Source organism: Chlorocebus sabaeus, chromosome 23 (assembly GCF_047675955.1).
Source record: "Chlorocebus sabaeus isolate Y175 chromosome 23, mChlSab1.0.hap1, whole genome shotgun sequence".
Lineage (NCBI taxonomy): Eukaryota > Metazoa > Chordata > Mammalia > Primates > Cercopithecidae > Chlorocebus > Chlorocebus sabaeus.
This window is the reverse complement of record NC_132926.1, coordinates 44,368,709-44,389,086: the sequence shown is the minus strand read 5'-3', so window position 1 is coordinate 44,389,086 and position 20,378 is coordinate 44,368,709. Positions and strand designations below refer to the sequence as shown.

The window sequence follows — 20,378 nt, the reverse complement described above, 5'->3', positions numbered from 1 at the left end:
TGCCTATCTGTCCTCTACCTAAAATGCCCTCTTTCTCCTTCCACCTTCTCTATGAGAACCTTAATCATTTAAGATTAAATGTGATATGCTCCACAATGCTTTTCTTGATCCTTCTTCCTGCCTGAAGCCACCTCTCAACACTCACATTATTTATACCTTCCTAATATTAACAAATACTTAAAACATTACAGATAGCTAACATGATTCATCTCTCTCGTACTAGAGTTGAAGCAGCAGTGATTTAGATAACTACCACATGGAAGCTCACCCAGCAAGTAAAGAGCAAAGCCTAAAGACCATGCATGTCTCGGGTACTAAGATATAAAAGTATGCCTTTTGCTAGTCTGTCCCACTTCTTCCTTAGGGGCCAAATAGTAAGATTACTGTGTACCAGAGACTATAGTAAGCCCTTCTTCATATGCATTCTTTCATTGAATCTGCTCAACAATCCTATGCAGTAGGTATTACTATAGCCTATTTTTTACAAATAAGGAAAGTGAGGCTCGGGCCAGTTTGTCCAAGGTCGCAGTGCTATAAAGTGACTGTGTCAGGAATAGAATTTGATCTATTAGATGCCCAAATTTATGTGCTTAAGGGCTATGAAATATTAAACCAGATACCCACTATGAAGCAAATTACATTTGCAACATAAGCATCAAAGACAAAATATACCTTTGATTTCTAAAAAGTAACGAATTAAGGAGAAGAATCTTAATTTTCATCAGAGAATATACATTCAATGACAATGGAACTAACTCCAATTTGGATGATGTGAACAATAAGAGATTGTGACCCAATGCTGTAATGGAAAAGATGCATCATCTCAAAAATAAATTGAATTCCAACAAGAACGCAAGATATGTGAAGACAGCAACCGCGTTTGTCTCACTGCTGTGAGACATAGAACTGTCTTACACAAAGGTGCCTAACACCCAATGAAATTGAGGATAAACACTGGGAAATAAGCACACTGTTTAAATGGCAAAAGTTTACACTTGAGAACTTTAGAGCAGGAAATGATACCTATTTCAGACAGACTTTTTAAGTAAATCATACCAAGTGGTAAAAGATTCAAAGAGACAAAGAAAGTCTGCCTGAATAGAGAAGGAAGCAGTTAAGAACAACTACCAAAGGTGTCTTCCTGAATCCTTTTCCTCTCTGAAGGTTCAAATCATCTAGCTTCAAATGAAAGTAAAAAAATAGGTGGAAAATAGAGAATTGCCCTTTCTAATCTTCCTAGTTTGGAATTCCTTTTTAAATAGCAGCTTTCAAATATATTTTTTATAATAAATGTTTTATCTTGTAACATTTACATTCTCATTTAAGGCAAATATGAAGTTCACTCAAAAGCAGGGCAGCTAAGGAGTTATTTGACGAGGCAGTCTTTGTTGCTATTTCAAAAGGCCAAAATAAGGCTAAGAGGAGGAAAATTTCCCCAATGATCACCTTAAAGTGATTCGGTAAGTTGGTTAAGATTTAGAAAGACACCCTAAGTGCAAGTGCTGTTTTTTTGGGTAAAATCCATGCAGTCTAGATGCAGTTCTGCTCAAAATCCAACATGCAAATGCCTATCTGCAATCAGCAGACACAGGCAGACAAAATTTAACCTAAAATGCAAATTCTCAAAACTTAAGCACACTTAAAAGGTAAACTAAATAAGCCTACAAATCCAGTAATTGATACTGTCACTTCTGGTTTTGAAGGAAATCATAAAGCAAAATTCTCTAGTATCCTTAATTTTTAGGTTTATTTAAAAACAAAAATTATGAAAATTAGATTTGAATATGAGATGTTCCAAATCACTAACAATGGGTGAATGGGTACAATCAATCAGTATAGTCATTCTGATTTGATAGCTATCACTGTGAATCGTCACTCTGATTTGATAGTTCACTGTGAACCTTAACCATTTGCAAGCTTTTTTTTTTTTTTTGATACAGTAAATCAGTACTAATGAGAGCTTTTTAAATGACCTGAAACACTACAGGTAAGTATTCCAATCAAAAACTCCAAAATCTGAAATTTTTTGAGTGCAGACATGACATTGAAAGGAAATGCTCATTGGAGCATTTTGGATTTTACATTTTTGTATGAGAGCTGCTCAGCTGGTAAATATAATGCAAATATTCAAAAATTGAAAAAAATCCAAACTTAAAACACTTCCGGGCCCAAGAATTTCAGATAAGGGATACTCAACCTGTATCATCTTTAACTGCCTTTCAAACCACTTTCAACTAAAGACTACTGAATTTAGACTTTTAAAAGAATGTAAATGCAAAAATTCTTCACATTAAGATGAAAAATAGGAGGATTAAAAATAGGAGGTTCACTTTTATTTTGCTAATCTGTCAAAATACATTCAAGCATAGCACGAAAATTATATTCAACACTAGGTTCTGTACCACCTGCTCCCATGAACTCTTAAATCTGAATAATGTTCAGATAATTCTCATAGGTGGAAGGGGTCAAAACATACGACGAGTTGTCCGTCCTCCCCAAATCCCACATGCCAAAATGCTTTTGCATATAGTGACAAGAGGAACCCAGAAGTGACTAAATACCACTATGCTTTTTTCTTCACTACAGTGTATGGCAATTTTAAGGGTAGACACATGACAATGAAGTGTTAATATACCATGAACAGGACAGGTTGCCTTCCTAATAAACAGAAAATCCTTTTACATAATTCAATTGCAAACTTTAGAAGCCACTATATTCCCATGTTGGGAATATAAAATGACAATAACCTTATTAAACTGAAAACCCTGAGAAAGGTGAACTACTATTCCAATTGACCCAGGTCTTCCCACCAAAACTGAGTACGTCAAGCAGAGTAGTATTTAACAATTGCAGCGAAAAATCTCAGAATCATTTTCTGTATCCTAGAGGCCACTCTACAGCGAACAAAAAGTTGGACCAAATTACCAAATGAAGTGGCCCACATGTAATTTGTATATCACTAGAATTTTAAAAAAAGACAGAAATGTATGGAAACTGTAGATTTGAGAGCAAAGGATTTGACTATGTGTTAATCACATCAATGTGCAAAAACATTCACCCCATTTGTCAGAGGATATAACACTATTTGTACCAAGCATCCGCTACCCTTTGTCAAAGTGACTACTGAGCAGCCATAACTTAGCCTAATAATCTCAACCTTTCTTCATACTTCTTTGAAAGCCCTGTCAATCAGAAAAAAAAAATCTGGCAAGAACTAGACCTTTAGGAATTGAACAGTGACAAAAAGTTAAAAAATGGTTCAATATTAAAATATTATTTTATTTTAAAGCCCAATAATCTTTCAGAAAGCTTCTTAGTATAGCTTTGAGCCTTCAACATCAATATTTAAGTCAAATATTTAAGTTAAATATTATCATAACATCAAGTTAAGCACACTAGATTAAAAGGTACTCTGAACCCACCCACCAGGTTATACATACTCTCACTCAATCATGTAAAGAATTGAATTCTTTATTTGTGATATCCATAAACGTTGCTATTCTATATTTCTATTCAGAAAGGCAATTTTCTCCTATTATCAGTTTTTTCTTCTGTTATAAACAACAACTTGAATGCTATTGCATGAAAGGGCTACAAATATACATTTGTTAACCAAGCAGAATACACAGATATTTTGCTTTACAACTTGCACCTAAAATACCAGTATACGTAGCTGGTTCATTAGTTGTCATAGCAATTTAGGGCTATTGCCCAAGCTATGCATAGCAGTTTACATTTTCAAACCTCATATAGAAAGGGCAATTGTGATATGAACTGGCAACTACATTCCTGTGAAGCCCATCTCAGTTACAAGCAAATGTGTAACTTCCAAGTCTGCAAAGAATTCTGATGGCAAAACTTCTATATCTGATGCAATTGTCCTAAGCAAGTTTTTAAACAAATTGTTTCGCAGCTACTCTGCCATTCTGCCAGTAGGTGGTGCTACAAAGATCGGGAAAAGGATTTCCATGAGGACAACAGTTCAGATATAGGGGGAAAAAAAAAACCGTTTAAACCTGCTCTGAAAGTACAAAAACGCATCTGAGGGTAAAATATAACCCTTATTTTTAACCATTCATTACAGATAAACCAGTAAGAGGGATGAAACTAGGCCATCTGAAAAATTTTAAACAGTTTATATGAATGACATGCTTAACACAAACTATATAGAACTACACAGTACACAGTTTGAAGTAAATTGTCATAGAAATGACCAACCATGTCAAGATGGTAAGCAAATCGCTTAGTACAAGAGATGGATGCACAGAAACTTAGGAGTTTAAAAAGCCACATCCACCACTTCAAAAGTTTTGCCTGTAAGGGATATAATTCAACACGCAACTAGCAGGGCAACGGGGGACTGGGAACCACAGGACCTCTTAAGTTTCTCTAAGTACACATCAAGAATAAAGAATTAACACGTAAAGTCTTAAACAAATATCCCTTAAAAACGGTACGGAATGGATCCTAGAAAAGAAATGTTAGACATGTACGGTCAAACACAATGATTTATTAAAAATAAAACGTAAAAATGATTTTTGTACATATGCTTCCAAATTTCAGGCATGGGATCCAAGTAGATTTCATAGAAAACGCTGTAGCCAGGTTATCAAGTCCTTACAACAAAGTAAACTACCCCCCACCCCAACCCCCGCCCAGGTTTTGCTACAGAATCAGCAAGTTCACTCCCTCCCTCCCCCCCAAAAAACACAAATTAAAACAAGACATTTTGCTAGTATAAAAACGACCAAGGTCCAAGTAATAATAAAAAAATAGAGTCCATCAATGACTGTAACACAAAAATGTGTATGTGGGGCCGAGTCCATCTTCAGAGGGAGAGACAAGAGAGGTGGCAGGCAAATAGAGGAACACCCCCAAGGGTAAGCAGCCTTAGAAGCGGCTCCCCCAAGGGCAAAACAGGGAAGGCGGTGTGTGTGTGAGGGGGTGGGGCTTAGGAGTTGACCCCACTTGGGTTGTTGAAAAGAGCTACCCCAATAGCCACTCCCAGGCATTTTAAATTTTCTTTTAGAAGGAGCTCCCTCCATAGCCACCCCCACCCCCATAGCCGCCTCTGTAAGGTCCACTATTACTGCGACCGCCCCAGCTGCTGCCTCCGCCGCCGCCGCCGCTCTTCATGGGCCCATAAGAGGACTGATGCTGACTGTAGCTGCCGAAGCCGCCGAAGCCGTTACCGTAGTCGCTCCCACCGTAGGACGAACCGCCGCCGCCGCCTCCGTAAGCATTGTAGCCGCCGCCACCGCCGCCGCCGTAACCACCGTAGCTGTTGTAACCGCCGCCGCCGCCCTTGGAAAGGCCGTTCTGGTCTCGACCACCGCCGCGCCCCCGGCCGCCTCGGCCGCCCCGGGAGGATCGGGAGCCGCCTCCACCCCCACCGGAGTAGATATCCTCCTTGGGGACTGCCTTCTTCACCTCCACGCGATGGCCCTGAATCGGATGGAACTTGACCACCGCAGCCTTGTCTGCCGCGTCGTGATTCTGAAAATACACGAAGCCGAATCCACGCTTCTTGCCGGACTGCTTGTCGGCAATAATCTCGGCCTTTTCCACGGTGCCAAACTGCGAGAAGTGCTCGATCAGGTCGCCCTCAGCCACGTCTCCCTTAAGGCCCCCGACAAAGAGCTTCTTAACCTTGGCGTGGGCACCGGGCCGCGCCGAATCCTCCCGGGACACCGCCCGCTTCAGCTCCACAGTGTTGCCGTCCACGGCATGGGGCGAGGCGGCCATGGCGGCGTCGGCCTCCTCCACATTGGAGTAGGTCACGAAGCCAAAGCAACGGGAGCGCTTGGTCTGGGGATTCACCACCACCACGCAGTCCGTCAGAGTCCCAAAGGCCTCAAAGTGGCCGCGCAGGCCCGACTCACTCGTCTGCACATTGAGGCCGCCGATGAACAGCTTACACAACTGGGAATTCTCCATCTCCAAGGCCCGGGCCTTGCCCCCGCCCTGCGAGCTCCGAGGTTTCGCCGTCGCCGCCGTTATCGTTGGTTAAGGCCTCTACACAGCTTGGGCCCAGCCGTTGCTGGAGCCACCCCCGCCGGTCACCGACGGGGAAGGGAAAAAGGGAAGGGGAGGGAAGGAAGGAAGAAAGGAAGGGGGAGGGAAGGGGAGCGGTGCCGGCGAAAGGGCGAGCCGAGGAGACTGGAAGACAACCAAGGCCACCGCTACCGCCGCCGCCACCTCCGCTCCCCTATCTGGGCACCACACAAAGAGGCCGCTGAACGCGCGCGCACCCTCCCCGAGGCGTGCGTCACCGCCGACGTACGGCAGCCTAGGGCTGCCCTCCAATCCCCGCCTCGCTCCCCTTAATCCCGCCTACCGCGCCGCAGCGCCGCTCTAGATCACGGACTCCCCGCCCTCCGCGGTCTATTCAAGCCCGCGGCCTATGCCGCACCCGCCTCCCCTTCTGCCAGCCCGCTCTCATTCCCGAGCGCCCTACTGTCCCTTGACATGGGTCCCTCCCTGCCCTCCGCGCACCGCCGCGATTCATTTCCTCCTAGCACCGCGGCTGTTCCCAGTGTTTCTCCCCCTCCCCTTTCCTCATCCCCCGCGCCCAACTCCGCAGTGGCGTTCGCGCCAGCCCCTTGAGAGACATGTCAATTCAGCCAATCACCGTGATCCCCTCGCACCCACTTCCGTTTTCGGCAGCTGTTTGACGGGCGCGCTCCCCGGTGCGCGCTTGCCCCGGCGCCCCCCGCTTGCAGAGCGTGTCTGCCACCCCCGCGCCTTCTGCAGCCCAGGGCTTTACAGGGGAGAGAGCAGGAGGCGCGCTGGGGGCCGTTCCCAGCGGATGCGGCCTGGGGCGCCACGCGCGGGCTTTTTGAAAACTTGACGTTGGGGTTGGGGGCCCGGATCTACCCGCCGCCTTTCCGCTTGTCCGCTACACCTGGCGTCCGCGCCCCACCTCCCGCCCGCACAAAGGTGGAGGGCAGAGGCCTGGTCCACGAAGGCGGTTATTAACCGTTTACAGTGGGCCGACATGCAGTTAAACTAAAACTTTGCCACGTGGCCCTGCGCAAAAGCGAGCCCGAGGCGGCGGTGTGAAAGACAACGGAACCAAAGAGCTTCAGACATTACGAACCAGACGAGGCGCGACATCCCTGCCACCCTCCCGCCATCCTTGAAGCCCTCCCACGACGCCCTCTCAGAAGGAGGCCCTTTCAGGTCCCCTTGGCATACCCCAGCATTTTCATTTAACCTCAGTGAATGGGTTTTTATGTGTAATTTACATCATCCATGTGTTGCTTTCTTTCAACTAGAATGTTAGTTTTTTGTGTTTTTTTTTTTTTTTTTGAGATGAGTTTCACTTCTGTTGCCGAGGCTGGAGTGCAGTGGGGCAATCTCGGCTCAGCAACCTCCGCTTCCTGGGTTCAAGCTGTTCTCCTGCCTCAGCCTCCTGAGTAGCTGAGATTACAGGCGCCCACCACCATGCCCGGCTGATTTTGTATTTTAGTAGAGATAGGGTTTCACCATGTTGATCAGGCTGGTCTGGAACTCCTGACCTCAGGTGATCCATCTGCCTCGGCCTCCCAAAGTGCTGGGTTACAGGCGTTAGCCACCGCGCCTGGCCTAGAATGTTCGCTTTGCTTGTTTTTTGTGTTTTGTTTTGTTTTTTTGAGACGGAGTCTCGCCCAAGCTGGAGTGCTACGGCACGATCTTGGTTCACTGCAACCTCCGCCTCCCAGGTTCAAGCGATTCTCCTGCCTCAGCCTCCCGAGTAGCTGGGACTACAGGCACGCACCACCACGCCTGACTAATGTGTGTATTTTTTAGTAGAGACGGGGTGAACATGTTGGCCGGACTGGTCTCAAACTCGTGACCTAGTGATCCTCCCGCCTCGGCCTCCTAAAAGTAGAACGTTAGCGTTTCAAAGGTGTTGGTTAGACGAACGTTTTACAGAGAGAAAGAGAGATCATATAGCCCTAAGTCACTGCTTTTAGTGCCCTCACTCAGATGGGAATGGAAGAAAATTACAACGGCTTCCATTTATTGAGCCTTTGTGTGCCAAGCAAGATACATGGGGTGCGACATAGTTAATATGAGGCATTACGTGACCAAAAGCCTCCAAAACTATATGGTAAATACTGAAGAAGTTAAGAGGAGTTCCTCACCGTATCCTCAAGTATTCAGGAAAGATTTAGGAAAGAATTGGAAGTTGCACTGAACCTCAGAGCCAAAGACTAGTTAGTATCCTAAACAAATTAAGGCTGGAACAGAAAACCAAATACCACAAGTTCTCACTTACAAGTGGGAGCTACACATTGAGTACATATGGACACAAAAGAAGGGAACATTAGACAGGTCTTTTTTAAGGATGGCGGGTGGGAGGAGGGTGAGGACTGAAAAACTACCTATGAGGTATTATGCTGGTGACTTGGGTGACAAAATTATCTATACACCAAACCCCCAAGACAATTTACCCACATAACAAACCACACGTATCCCTTGAACCTAAAATTAAAAATTGGAAAGGAAAAAAAAAAAAGATTTCTATATGGAGTTTACTTGAGCAAAATCCAGAGGGAACATAAGCTTCAAGAGACAGGGAGTGGACCAGTTAGTTTGAGAGGAGCCGGCAGTTTTAGATAGAAAACAGTAAGAGGTAAGACAGGTTGAGGGTCTTTGATACTATGAAATGATACTATGGAATGTGTTGAATCTTAGGTTAAGTAGTTAGGATATTGTAACAAAGGTAAATAGATGGACTAAAGTTTGAGGGTAAACTAGTCTGGTCTATCACTTACCCTGTAACCATCCAGTTATGTGACTTTGGGCAAGTTACTTAACCTTTTTTAAAATGTAATCAGTTTTATTATCTTAAAATGGGAATAGTAAAACATCTTTCTGTTGTAGTGAAAATTAAAGAGATTCTACATGTATACATGCCTGGCACATAGTAAGTGCTCAGTTTGTCCAATTATATGAATCCTATGCCTGGTACTGGCAATATGGCTGTAAACAACAGACAAAAACATCTGCCTTCATGATGCTTACATTCTAGTGGGAAGAAGCAGACAATAAACAAGAGTGGTATATGGCATGTTAGATAGTGATAAATTACATTGAAAAAAAAACCAAAGAGGACAGTAGAAAGCTATTAACCATGTTATTACAAAAAAAAAAAAAATTCAAATGTCAGGATTTGCCTATTGATAATAAAGAAAAGGGAAAGTGGGCTGGGCACAGTGGCTCATGCCTGTAATCCCAGCACTGTGGGGGGCTGAGGCAGGCAGATCACTTGAGGTCAGGAGTTCAAGACCAGCATGGCCAACAAATTGAAACCCCATGCGTGGTGGCGCATGCCGTAGTCCCAGCTACTTGGGAGGCTGAAGCAGGAGAATTGCTTGAATGCAGGAGGCAGACGCTACTGTTAGCGGAGATGGCACCACTGTTTTAGAGTCATCCAAATCTTAAACCAGTAAAGATGAACTTCCGAAGGAATAAAGACCATAACTTACGAAAACTGTTACTTTAGGAATTTACAATTTTAGTAGATAGTTTTTGCCTACATTGTTTTTAAATAATAGTTTACCAGCAGTGCCCAACCTTTCTGGCACAAAAGGCCTATTTCATGAAAACAATTTTTCCACAGACCAGGATGTAGTTTCAGGACGATTCAAGTGCATTACATTTATTGTGCACTTTATTTCTATTATTATTGCATCATAATATTCAATGAAATATAATAATTATACAACTCATTATAACATAGAATCAGTGGGAGTCTTGAGCTTGTTTTCCTGCAACTAGCCGGTTCCCATCTGGGGGTGACACCCAAAGTGTGTTGCTTATGTCCAGTTTACTCCATAATCTCGTTTTGGTTGCTGTCACTGCAGAAAACCCTGCTTCACAAATATAGGATGCTGGAAATGGAAGCAGACTTTTCAGTGCTTTTGTGGCAATCTCAGGATATTCCACCTTGACTTTAATCCAGAATGTATGGAAATTTGAAGTTGTCTCAAACATACAAGGTCGCCGTCACCTGCAATCTCAAGCAGTTGATCCTCTTCCAGTATGGACAAAGTCGATTCTCCTGGCTTATTCACAAATGGGTGGTGGACCCATTTCTTCCCAGTTCAGGGTTTTTTTGTGGTTGGCAAGTAAAGCTGAAACTCTTTTGAAAGCTGAGCTAGGTGATCATGCACCAGCTGGGAGAAAGAAGGTCCTGGCTCAGCCTCTTTCAAAATCTCTGCTAATGTTTGAAACATGTCAGAAATCCCAATGTTCACTCGTCGCCCCCAAAATTCCAGTTTGGTTTTGAATGCAGCCCCTTTATCTGCTGATTTGAACACAGTTGTTGTTCTCCCCTGAAGTGACAGATTGAATTCGTTGAGCAGGCTGAATGTGTCACACAAGTAAACAAGTTTTGCCACCCATTCTATGTCACTGAAATGTGCTGCCAGTGGTGACTGTTTTTGTAAAAGAAATCTCTGGAGTGGCTCTCATAACTCAAAAACTCTGGCCAGTTATCTACCTTTAGAAAGGCATCTCATTTCTTATACACATCTCACAGAGTTGCACAAATAGACGTGAGTTAAGGGCATGCACTTTAATGTCATTGATAATTTTAATCACATCCTGCAAAACGTTAAGTTTGGGTGATAATTTTCAGCTACCCAGCATTTCTCTATAGATGACACAGTGCATAGACTCACATTCAGAAGTGACCTCTTTGACCTGAGTAGTGAAACCAGAAAGTCATCCAGTCATGTCAGCCACTCTGTGCATATACTGACACAAAATGACCAATTCCGTTTTCCTGGTATGTAATCATTCGAAGTCTTGAATAGTTCTGCACCTGTGTGTTGGCTGGCAACAAAAGTGCACATAACATATCCCCCTGCACATCCTCCTGAAAAAGATATGGCACAATAACAAGCATTGTTGTCTTGTTATCAACATCGGTAGACTCATTAACCTGGATTGCATACCATGGTGATGCATTAATCCTCTCTAGCAATTGTGCCCCAATATCCTCTGCTATTTCATTAGTTTGTCTAGTTATGGTACTAGCCGAGAAAGGAACACGTGCCACCTTTTGAACTCCAGCCTCTCCTAAAAGTTCATGATAAATGTCCTTAGCAGCAGGCAGGAACAACTCTTCACCAATGGTAAAGGGCTTCTTAGCTTTAGCAATGCAGTTAAACGCTAAGAATGATGCTCTCAGTACAGATACATTTGATGAAGTGGTGGCCTCCAATAATTGCTTCTGGTTTTTTGTTTGTTTGTTTTTCAGACAGGGTCTTGCTCTTTCACCCAGGCTGGAGTGCAGTGGCACAATCTTGGCTCACTGCAACCTCTGCCTCCTGGGTTCACGTGATTCTCATGCCTCAGTCTCCCGAGTAGCTGGGACTACAGGTGCACACCACCACACCCAGCTAATTTTTGTATTTTCAGTTGAGACAGGGTTTCGCCATATTGGTCAGGCTGGTCTCAAACTCCTGGCCTCAAGCAACCCACCCACCTCAGTCTCCCAAAGTGCTGGGATTACAGGTGTGAGCCACCGTGCCTGGCCAATTGCTTCTGCTCTTTGTGTTCATTTGAAAAACTTTTGAAAAACTCCAAAGCCTTGACTTTTAATACAAGGTGCTAGGTCTCCATGTGGAGAAGCAGTTTTGAAGGTTTCATGGCTTTGCTGGATAGCCAGTTGCCATATGTTATACAAAGCGGGCTTGTAGAATGTTAATCACCTGTTGCAATGAACCTGTAATTTAAGTAGGACTCTTGGTATTTTCTTTTAAATGCAGCTTTATTTTTGATGGCAGTCTTAATGTCTTCTGATGTCTCATGATTCGGTCTGTCCCCCTTGACAAAGAAGCTCTCCAGTGACATTTGTTTTTTACTCATTTTGGCTAGGGTTAGCTTGTGGGCTAACAAAACTGTTACTGACATAAGTGCATAGCGTGGGAAAGAGGCACGGATGGAAGTGGTAAATAAAATAATGGGCAGGCCATGCTCAGACTAAAATAAGTGTCAGATTCTGACAGCCTGCCACCACTTGTAGCTGTACAATTGAAGTACATCAATTCGCTTGCCACTATAAAGCCTACCACCAGCCATGGCTTAATTGTCACTTGCCACTTGCTGATAGGGTTTTGATATGAGTCTGTAATTTATTATGGTCTCTGTGCAGTCAAACCTCCCTGCTAATGTTAATCTGTATTTGCAGCCACTCCCCTGCGTTAGCATTACCACCTCAGCTCCATCTCAGATCATCAGGCATTAGATTCTCATAAGAAGTGCACAACCTAAATATCTCGCATGTGCAGTTCACAATAGGGTTCATGCTCCTGTGAGAATCTAATGCCACCGCTGATGTGACAGTAGGCGGAGATCAGGAGGTAATGTGAGCAATGGGGAGCAGCTGTAAATACAGATGAAGCTTCACTCGCTCACCCAACACTCACCTCCTGCTATGCGGCCCAGTTCCTAATGGACCATAGACCGATACCAGTCCATGGCCCAGGAGGTGGGATCCCCTGACCTATACCACCTAAATGGGGATCCATTAGGGTTTTCATTTCTATTGACTAATAAAGCTTCATAGAGGCAAATGTCAGGTCTAGACAACTTACATATAGTAGGGTGGAGGGATGATCAGAGACAATACAAGAATGTTGTAGAGACATTAAGAAAGCCAGGATACACGCAGTATGATTGGAATGTTAAGTTTTTTTGTGTCAGTTTGTTTGTTTTTTGAGACAAGAGTCTTACTCTGACACCCAGGCTGGAATGCAGTGGCGCAATCTCAGCTCACTGCAATCTCCACCTCCAGGGTTCAAGCCATTCTCCTGCCTCAGCGTCCTGAGTAGCTGGAATTACAGGCATGTGCCACCATTCTTGGCTAATTTTTGTATATTTAGTAGAGTTGGGGTTTCACAGTGTTGACCAGGCTGGTCTTGAACTCCTGACCTCAGGTGATCCACCTGCCTCTGGCTCCCAAAGTACTGGGATTACAGGCATGAGCCACCACACCAGGCCGGAATGTTAGATTCTTTTTGGAGATTAGATCAGTAAAGGTAGGGACAGTCAATAAAAGGAGTGTTATGTAAACACTTAAATGATGCAGTCAATTTCCTACTCTAGGTCATTAAGAGGGAAAAACTATTTTTTTCTACTTTGCCTTTTAGATCATTACCTGAGTTTACTTTGTTTCTTTAACTTGCTTATAGGTATCTCAGCCTTCAAAAATAAAACATTTAAAAATATAACTGAAATTTAGACTACCTTTGGCTTCCATCCCTCCTGCAAGCTTGATTACAAAAACCTAATGGAAGGTGATGGTTACACAAGTCATAGAACCACACACTAAAAAGAGTGTGTTTTAATATATCTAAATTATACATAGAAAGAGAAAGAATGAACTGAGAAAGAAAGGAAAGACAATGGCCAGCTATATTTCCAGAAAGCAGCAACTGTGATTTTTTAAAATCACCTTTTTAAAATTACATCCATGTTTATTGTGCAGTTAGGATTCTGCTATGAACTAAATTGTGCACCCCTGGTCCCCACTCTCAAATTCATATATTGAAGTCATAACTCCCAGTACCTCCAAATGTAACCATAATTGAAGATAAGGTTTCGAAAGAGGTGATTACATTAAAATGATCTCATTAGGATGGGGCCCTACTTCAATATGTCTGGTGTCACAAGAAGAGACAACAGGAGCACAAGTGCATAGAGGGACGACCATCTGCAAGCCAAGGAGGAGAGGCCTCAGAAGAACCCCAAAATGCCAGCACTTTATCTTTGACCTCCATCCTCCAGAACTAGGAGAAAATAAATTTCTATTGTTTAAGCCACTCATTCTGTAATATTTTGTTATGACAGCATTAGCAAACTAGTACAGGTTCCATTTTTATTTATTCAGGGTGAACATTTCAAAAGGGCATTCTTTGCCACTTGTGATGAAAGTATATTTTTTCTAGTGGACCCTAACAACTCATATCAAAAGCTTTTAAATTTGGCCCATTCTTTTGAACCAGCAATTACACTTCCAGAATTGTATCACAGTGAAATAATTCAGGACCTATATAAGGATTTAGCTATAAAGATATTTATTTTAATTTGTTTATACTAGAAAAAAAGTTGGAAATGACCTGATAGTCCCAAAATAGCTATCTAATAAATAGGGAAACAATTAAGTGTTCCAGGTAAGAATACTATATTATGAAGTACTAAAATTGATACTACAGAGGAAAAAGTCATGACTTGCATTTAGATATAAATCTCATACCATCAAGGTGATGTATAAAAAGTCACACTATTTATTTTGCCAAATCAAATTAAGTCTGACTTAATTTGAACCCCATACTTGTCAGAATGGCAAAAATGTCAACATGTCATTACGGGGGTTCCTTCTACCTTTTTTCATGCAAAGGCACTTGCCTCTTTCTCTTTAATAAAATGCTTTTTGTGGAGGAAAAAAAAAAAAAAAAAAACCCCAAGAGGAGGATTGTCTTTAAAAGGGTCTCTCCTGAGGTGAGAAAATGAACATACCATTTTGTTCACAAAAATGAACAGGTCATTTTTGTGGTGATGTTAATTGTACCTTGTTCTTCTGCCTGTATATTCCCTTGCCTCAAGAGCAAAATCTAGGCTTTTAGACGGGAGAATTGTATTTGTCTCTTCCAGATGGAAGGAAATGTTGAAGGAGAGCTGGGCGCAGTGGTTCATGCCTGTAATCCCAGCACTTTGGGAGGTTGAGGCGGGTGGATCACGAGGTCAAGATATTGAGACTATCATGGCTAACATGGTGAAACCCCGTCTCTACTAAAAAAATACAAAAAATTAGCTGAGGCAGGAGAATGGCATGAACCCGGGAGGTGGAGCTTGCGGTGAGCCAAGATCACGCCACTGCACTCCAGCCTGGGTGACAGGGCGAGACTCCGTCTCAAAAAAGAAAAAAAAAAAGTTGAAGGAGGAAGGCTTAGTGTGAATAAAAGATAGCTTCCCAAGTCTAGAAGTGACAAGAAGCTTCTGAGTTTTCCCCACTGGAGGAAGCCAGTATACAGCCCCCTCCACCCCCAACTCCACCCCATCCCCCACATCATTGATAACACTGAAGGCTGAACATTAATTAGCTTGAAAGTAAGGTATACCACCTTGGTGTTGGAACCAGATCCACATTCCTGGACCCACGTAAACCTGGAACTTTTGTATACACAACTCTAGTAATAACAGGGATTGAATTGCAGCCAGATGGGTAGGAGGTTGAGGCAGATGATCAGAATTAGAGGACTAAACAAATTTAAACATTTCTCAGAATATCTGTTCCCTAAAACACACACACCCAAGTACATACACATGCACAAACTCATATACAGAATATGTACCTTCTAAATTGAAAGTATTTAGAGCTTTCTATGTCATTTATTTATCATTTCATTTAATTCATTCATGGGCTAGGTCTTGTGAATAAAGAAAAGTCTCTGGCCTCTAGTCTTGGGAGCTCAACAGTCTTGGAAGAAAGAGAAAATCAACAATTAAAATACATATGACAAGTAGTATAACAGAAGTTGTAAACACAGTGTATTAGGATAGAAATAAGAAACCCAGAGTTCAGTAATTTCTTCAAATGAAAGCTGACTTCGGAAGTACGTATAATAATTAGGCCTACAAGAAGGTACAGGAAATGGTGTGTGTACATGCTGTGTTTGGAATTGAAAAGTAACTATCAAAAATGTGATGGTGTGCTTTGCAGACGCCGCCACCGAGGAAAACCCTGTACTACCAGCCATGGTCAACCCCACCATGTTCTTTGACATTGCCATCGTCGGCGAGCCCTTGGGCCGTGTCTCCTTTGAGCTGTTTGCAGACAAGTTTCCAAAGACAGCAGAAAATTTTCGTGCTCTGAGCATTGGAGAGAAAGGATTTGGTTAGAAGGGTTCCTGCTTTCACAGAATTATTCCAGGGTTTATGTGTCAGGGTGGTGACTTCACATGCCATAATGGCACAAGTCCATCTATGGGGAGAAATTTGAAGATGAGAACTTCATCCTAAAGCATACAGGTCCTAGTCCTGACATCTTGTCCATGGCAAATGCTGGACCCAACACAAATGGTTCCCAGGTTTTCATCTGCACTGCCAAGACTGAGTGGTTAGATGGCAAGCGTGTCTTTGGCAAAGTGAAAGAAGGCATGAATATTGTGGAGGCCATGGAGCGCTTTGGGTCCAGGAATGGCAAGACCAGCAAGACGATCACCATTGCTGACTGTGGACAACTTGAATAAGTTTGACTTGTGTTTTATCTTAACCACCAGACCATTCCTTCTGTAGCTCAGGAGAGCACCCCTCCGCCCCATTTGCTCACAATATCCTAGAATCTTTGTGCTCTCGCTGCAGTTCCCTTTGGGTTCCATGTTTTCCTTGTTCCCTCCCATGCCTAGCTGGATTGCAGAGTTAAGTTTATGATTATGAAATTAAAACTAAATAACAAAAAAAAGTGATGGTATATATTAGTTTCCTATTGCTGCTGTAAGAAATTACCAGAAATTTAGTGACTTAAAAAAAAACACACACATATATTATAGTTCTGTAGGTCAGAATCAAGGTGTTGGCAGGGCTGTGTTTCTTTCTGTGTTTCTTTCTTTCTTTCTGGAGGCTCTATAAGAGAATCTCATTCCCTGCCTTTTCCAGCTTCAAATGCCAGCCTCATATTCCTTGGCCTGTGGTCCTCTTCCATATTCAAAGCCAACAATAAGCCAGTTGAGATTTTCTCACTGACATTAACTCTTCTGTCTCCCAGATAATCCTGGTGCAATGGACTGAATGTGCCCCCCAAAATTAAAATGTTGAAACCCTAATCCCAATGTGACAGTATTTGGAGGTGGGACCCTGAGGAGGTAATTAGGTCATGAAAGTGAAGCCCTCATGAATGGGATTAGTGCCCTTATAAGAAGAGCCCAGAGGGCTAGCTAGCTCTCTTTCTACCAAGTGAGGATACAATGAATGAGAAGTAGGCAGACTGCAACCTGGATGGGGCCCTCACCAGAACCCAACCATGCTGGCACTCTGATCTTGGAGTTGTAGCCTCCAGAACTGTGAGAAATAAATTTTTGTTGTTTATAAGCCATTCAGGATATGGTACTTTGTTATAGCAGCCCAAACTAAGACACCAGAATAATCCCTTTATTATAAAGTCAGCTGATTAGCAACCTTAATTCCTCTTTGTCATGTAACATAACACATTCTCAGGTCCCAGGGATTAAAATGTGGACGTGTTTGCAAGACCATTATTCTGCCTACCTAAGGTGGGAACAAGAAAAGTAGCCTGATGAATAGAACACTACCTCACATCTCAATATTAATGCTGAATGTAAATAACCTAAATGCTCCACTTAAAAGATACAGAATGGCAGAATGAATAAAAATCCACCAACCAAGTATCCGCTGTCTTCAAGAGATTCGCCCGATACATAAGGAGTCACATAAACTTAAGGTAAAGAGGTGGAAGAAGATATTCCATGCAAATGGACACCAGAAGCAAGCAGGAGTAGCTATTCTTGTGTCAGATGAAACAGACTTTAAAGTAATAATAGTTTAAAAAGACAAAGAGGGATATTATATAATGATAAAAGGATTAGCCCAACAGGAAAATTTCACAATCCTAAATATATATGCACCTAACACTGGAGCTCCCAAATTTATAAAACAATTACTATTAGACCTAAGAAATGAGATAGACAGCAACACAATAATAGTGGGGGACTTCAATACTCCACTGACAGCACTAGACAGGTCATCAAGACAGAAAGTCAACAAAGAAACAATGGATTTAAACTGTACCCTAGAACAAATGGACTTAACAGATATTTACAGAACATTCTACCCAACAACTGCAGAATATACATTATTTTCATCAGCATGAGGAACATTCTCCAAGATAGACCATATGATAGGCCACAGAACAAGTCTTCATAAGTTTAAGAAAATCAAAATTATATCAAGTACTCTCTCAGACCAAAGTAAAATAAAATTGGATATTAACTCCAAAAGGAACCCTCAGAATTATACAAATACATGGAAATTGGAAAATAAGTTATCTGCTCCTGAATGACCTTTGGGTCAACAATGAAATCAATATGGAAATTAGAAAATTCTTTGAATGAACAATAATAGTGACACATCCTATCAAAACCTCTGAGATACAGCAAAAGCAGTGCTAAGAGGAAAGTTCATAGCAATAAATGCCAACATCAAAAAGTCTGAAAGATCACAAATAGACAATAAGGTCACACCTCAAGAAACTACCGAAACAAGAACAAACCAAACCCAAATCCAGCAAAAGAAAAGAAATAACAAAGATCAGAGCAGAACAAAATAAAATTGAAACAAAAAAATACAAAAGATAAATGAAACAAAAAGCTAGTTCTTTGAAAAGATAAACAAAATTGATAGATCATTAGCAAGATTAACCAAGAAAAGAAAACAAAAGGTCCAAATAAGTGCAATTAGAAATCAAATGGGAGATATTACAACCAATGCCACAGAAATACAAAAGATCATTCAAGGCTACTAGGAACACCTTTGTGCACAAAAACTAAAAAACCTAGAGAAGATGGACACATTTCTGGAAATATACAACCCTCCTAGATTAAACCAGGAGGAAATAGAACAGACCAATAACAAGTAGCAATACTGAAACAGTAATAAAAAAATTGCCAACAAAAAAAAGTCCAGGAGCAGATGGATTAACACTGAATTCTATCAGACATTTAGAGAAGAATTGGTACCAATCCTACTGAAATTATTTCAAAAGATAAAGAGGGAATCCTCCCTAAATCATTCTATGAAGCCAGTATTACTCTAATACCAAAACCAAGAAAGGACCTAACAAAAAAAAGAAAACTACAGACCAATATCCCTGATGAACAAAGATGCAAAAATCCTCAACAAAATACTAGCTAACCAATCCAACAGCATATCAAAAAGACAATATACCATGATTAAGTGGGTTTCATACCAGGGATGCAGGGTTACTTTAAAATATGCAAGTCAATAAATGTGATACGTAAACAGAATTGAAAACAAAAATCGGCCAGGCACAGTGGCTCACGCCTATAATCCCAGCACTTTGAGAGGCCAAGGTGGGTGGATCACCTGAGGTCAGGAGTTTGAGACCAGCCCAGCCAACAGAACCCCGTCTCTACTAATAATACAAAAATTAGTCAGGTATGGTGGCACACGCCTGTAATCCCAACTACTTGGGAAGCTGAGGCGGGAGAGTCGCTGGAACCCAGGAGGTCGAGGTTGCAGTAGGCTGAGATTGCACCACTGCATTACAGCCTAGGCAACAAGAGCGAAACTCCATCAGAAAGAAAGAGAGAAAGAGAGAAAGAGAGGGAAGGAAGGGAAGGAGAAGAGGAAGGAAGGAAGGAAGGAAGGAAGGAAGGAAGGAAGGAAGGAAGGAAGGAAGGAAGGAAGGAAGGAAGGAAGGAAGGAAAGGAGAGGAAAGAAGAAGGAAGAAGAAGGAGGAGGAGGAGGAAGAAGAAGAAGGAGGAGGAGGAGGAGGAGGAGAAGGAGAAGAAGAAGAGGAGGAGGAAGAAGAAGAAAAGAAAAAAAAGAAAACAAAAATCATATGACCATCTCAATAGACACAGACCAACATTTGACAAAATTTAGCATCCCTTTATGATTAAAACCCTCAGTGTGATGGTTATTGACTTTTAGTGTTACTCCATTGTAGTCAGAGAAGATGCTTGGTATATTTTCAATTTTTTTTGAATGTTTTAAGACTTGTTTTTGTGACCTAACATATGGTCTGTCCTTGAGAATAATCCATATGTTGGTGAGAAGAATGTATATTCTGCAGCCGTTGGATGAAATGTTCCATAAATATTTCTTAGGTCCATTTGGTCTGTAGTGCAGATTAAGTCTACATTCAAAAAAATTGAAATAATAGCAAGCATCTTCTCTGACTACAATGGAGTAACACTAAAAGTCAATAATGAGAGGCATTTGGAAACTAGACAAACACATGGAAATTAAACAATATGCTCCTGAATGACCAGTGGTCAGTGAAGAAAGAAAAAAAATTGAAAAAATTTTTGAAACAAATGGTAATGGAAACACAACATACCAAAACCTATGGGTGACAGTGAGAGCAGTACTAAGAGGGAATTTTATGGCTACAAGTGTCTACATTGAAGAAGAAGAAAAACTTCAAATAAATAACCTAACAATGTGTACCTCAACATAATAAAACCCACATATAATAGACTCACAGCTAGTATCATCCTTAATGGGGAAACCTGAAAATCTTTCCTCTAAGATCTGGAACACAACAAGGATGCTCACTACTATACTGAATACTCACTACTATACTGAATACTATACTGTTGAATACTATACTGTTATTC

The 20,378-nt window shown here is 41.9% G+C and overlaps 1 protein-coding gene across 1 annotated transcript; it reads right to left on the bottom strand.

The window, feature by feature from the left end:
* Positions 1 to 3,455: 3,455 nt before the first annotated feature.
* Positions 3,456 to 6,247, bottom strand: HNRNPA0 (heterogeneous nuclear ribonucleoprotein A0). Its single transcript, XM_008014552.3, has one exon. The coding sequence runs from the start codon at positions 5,935 to 5,937 to the stop codon at positions 5,026 to 5,028; it is 912 nt and encodes a 303-aa protein (XP_008012743.1). The 5' UTR covers positions 5,938 to 6,247; the 3' UTR covers positions 3,456 to 5,025.
* Positions 6,248 to 20,378: the final 14,131 nt, after the last annotated feature.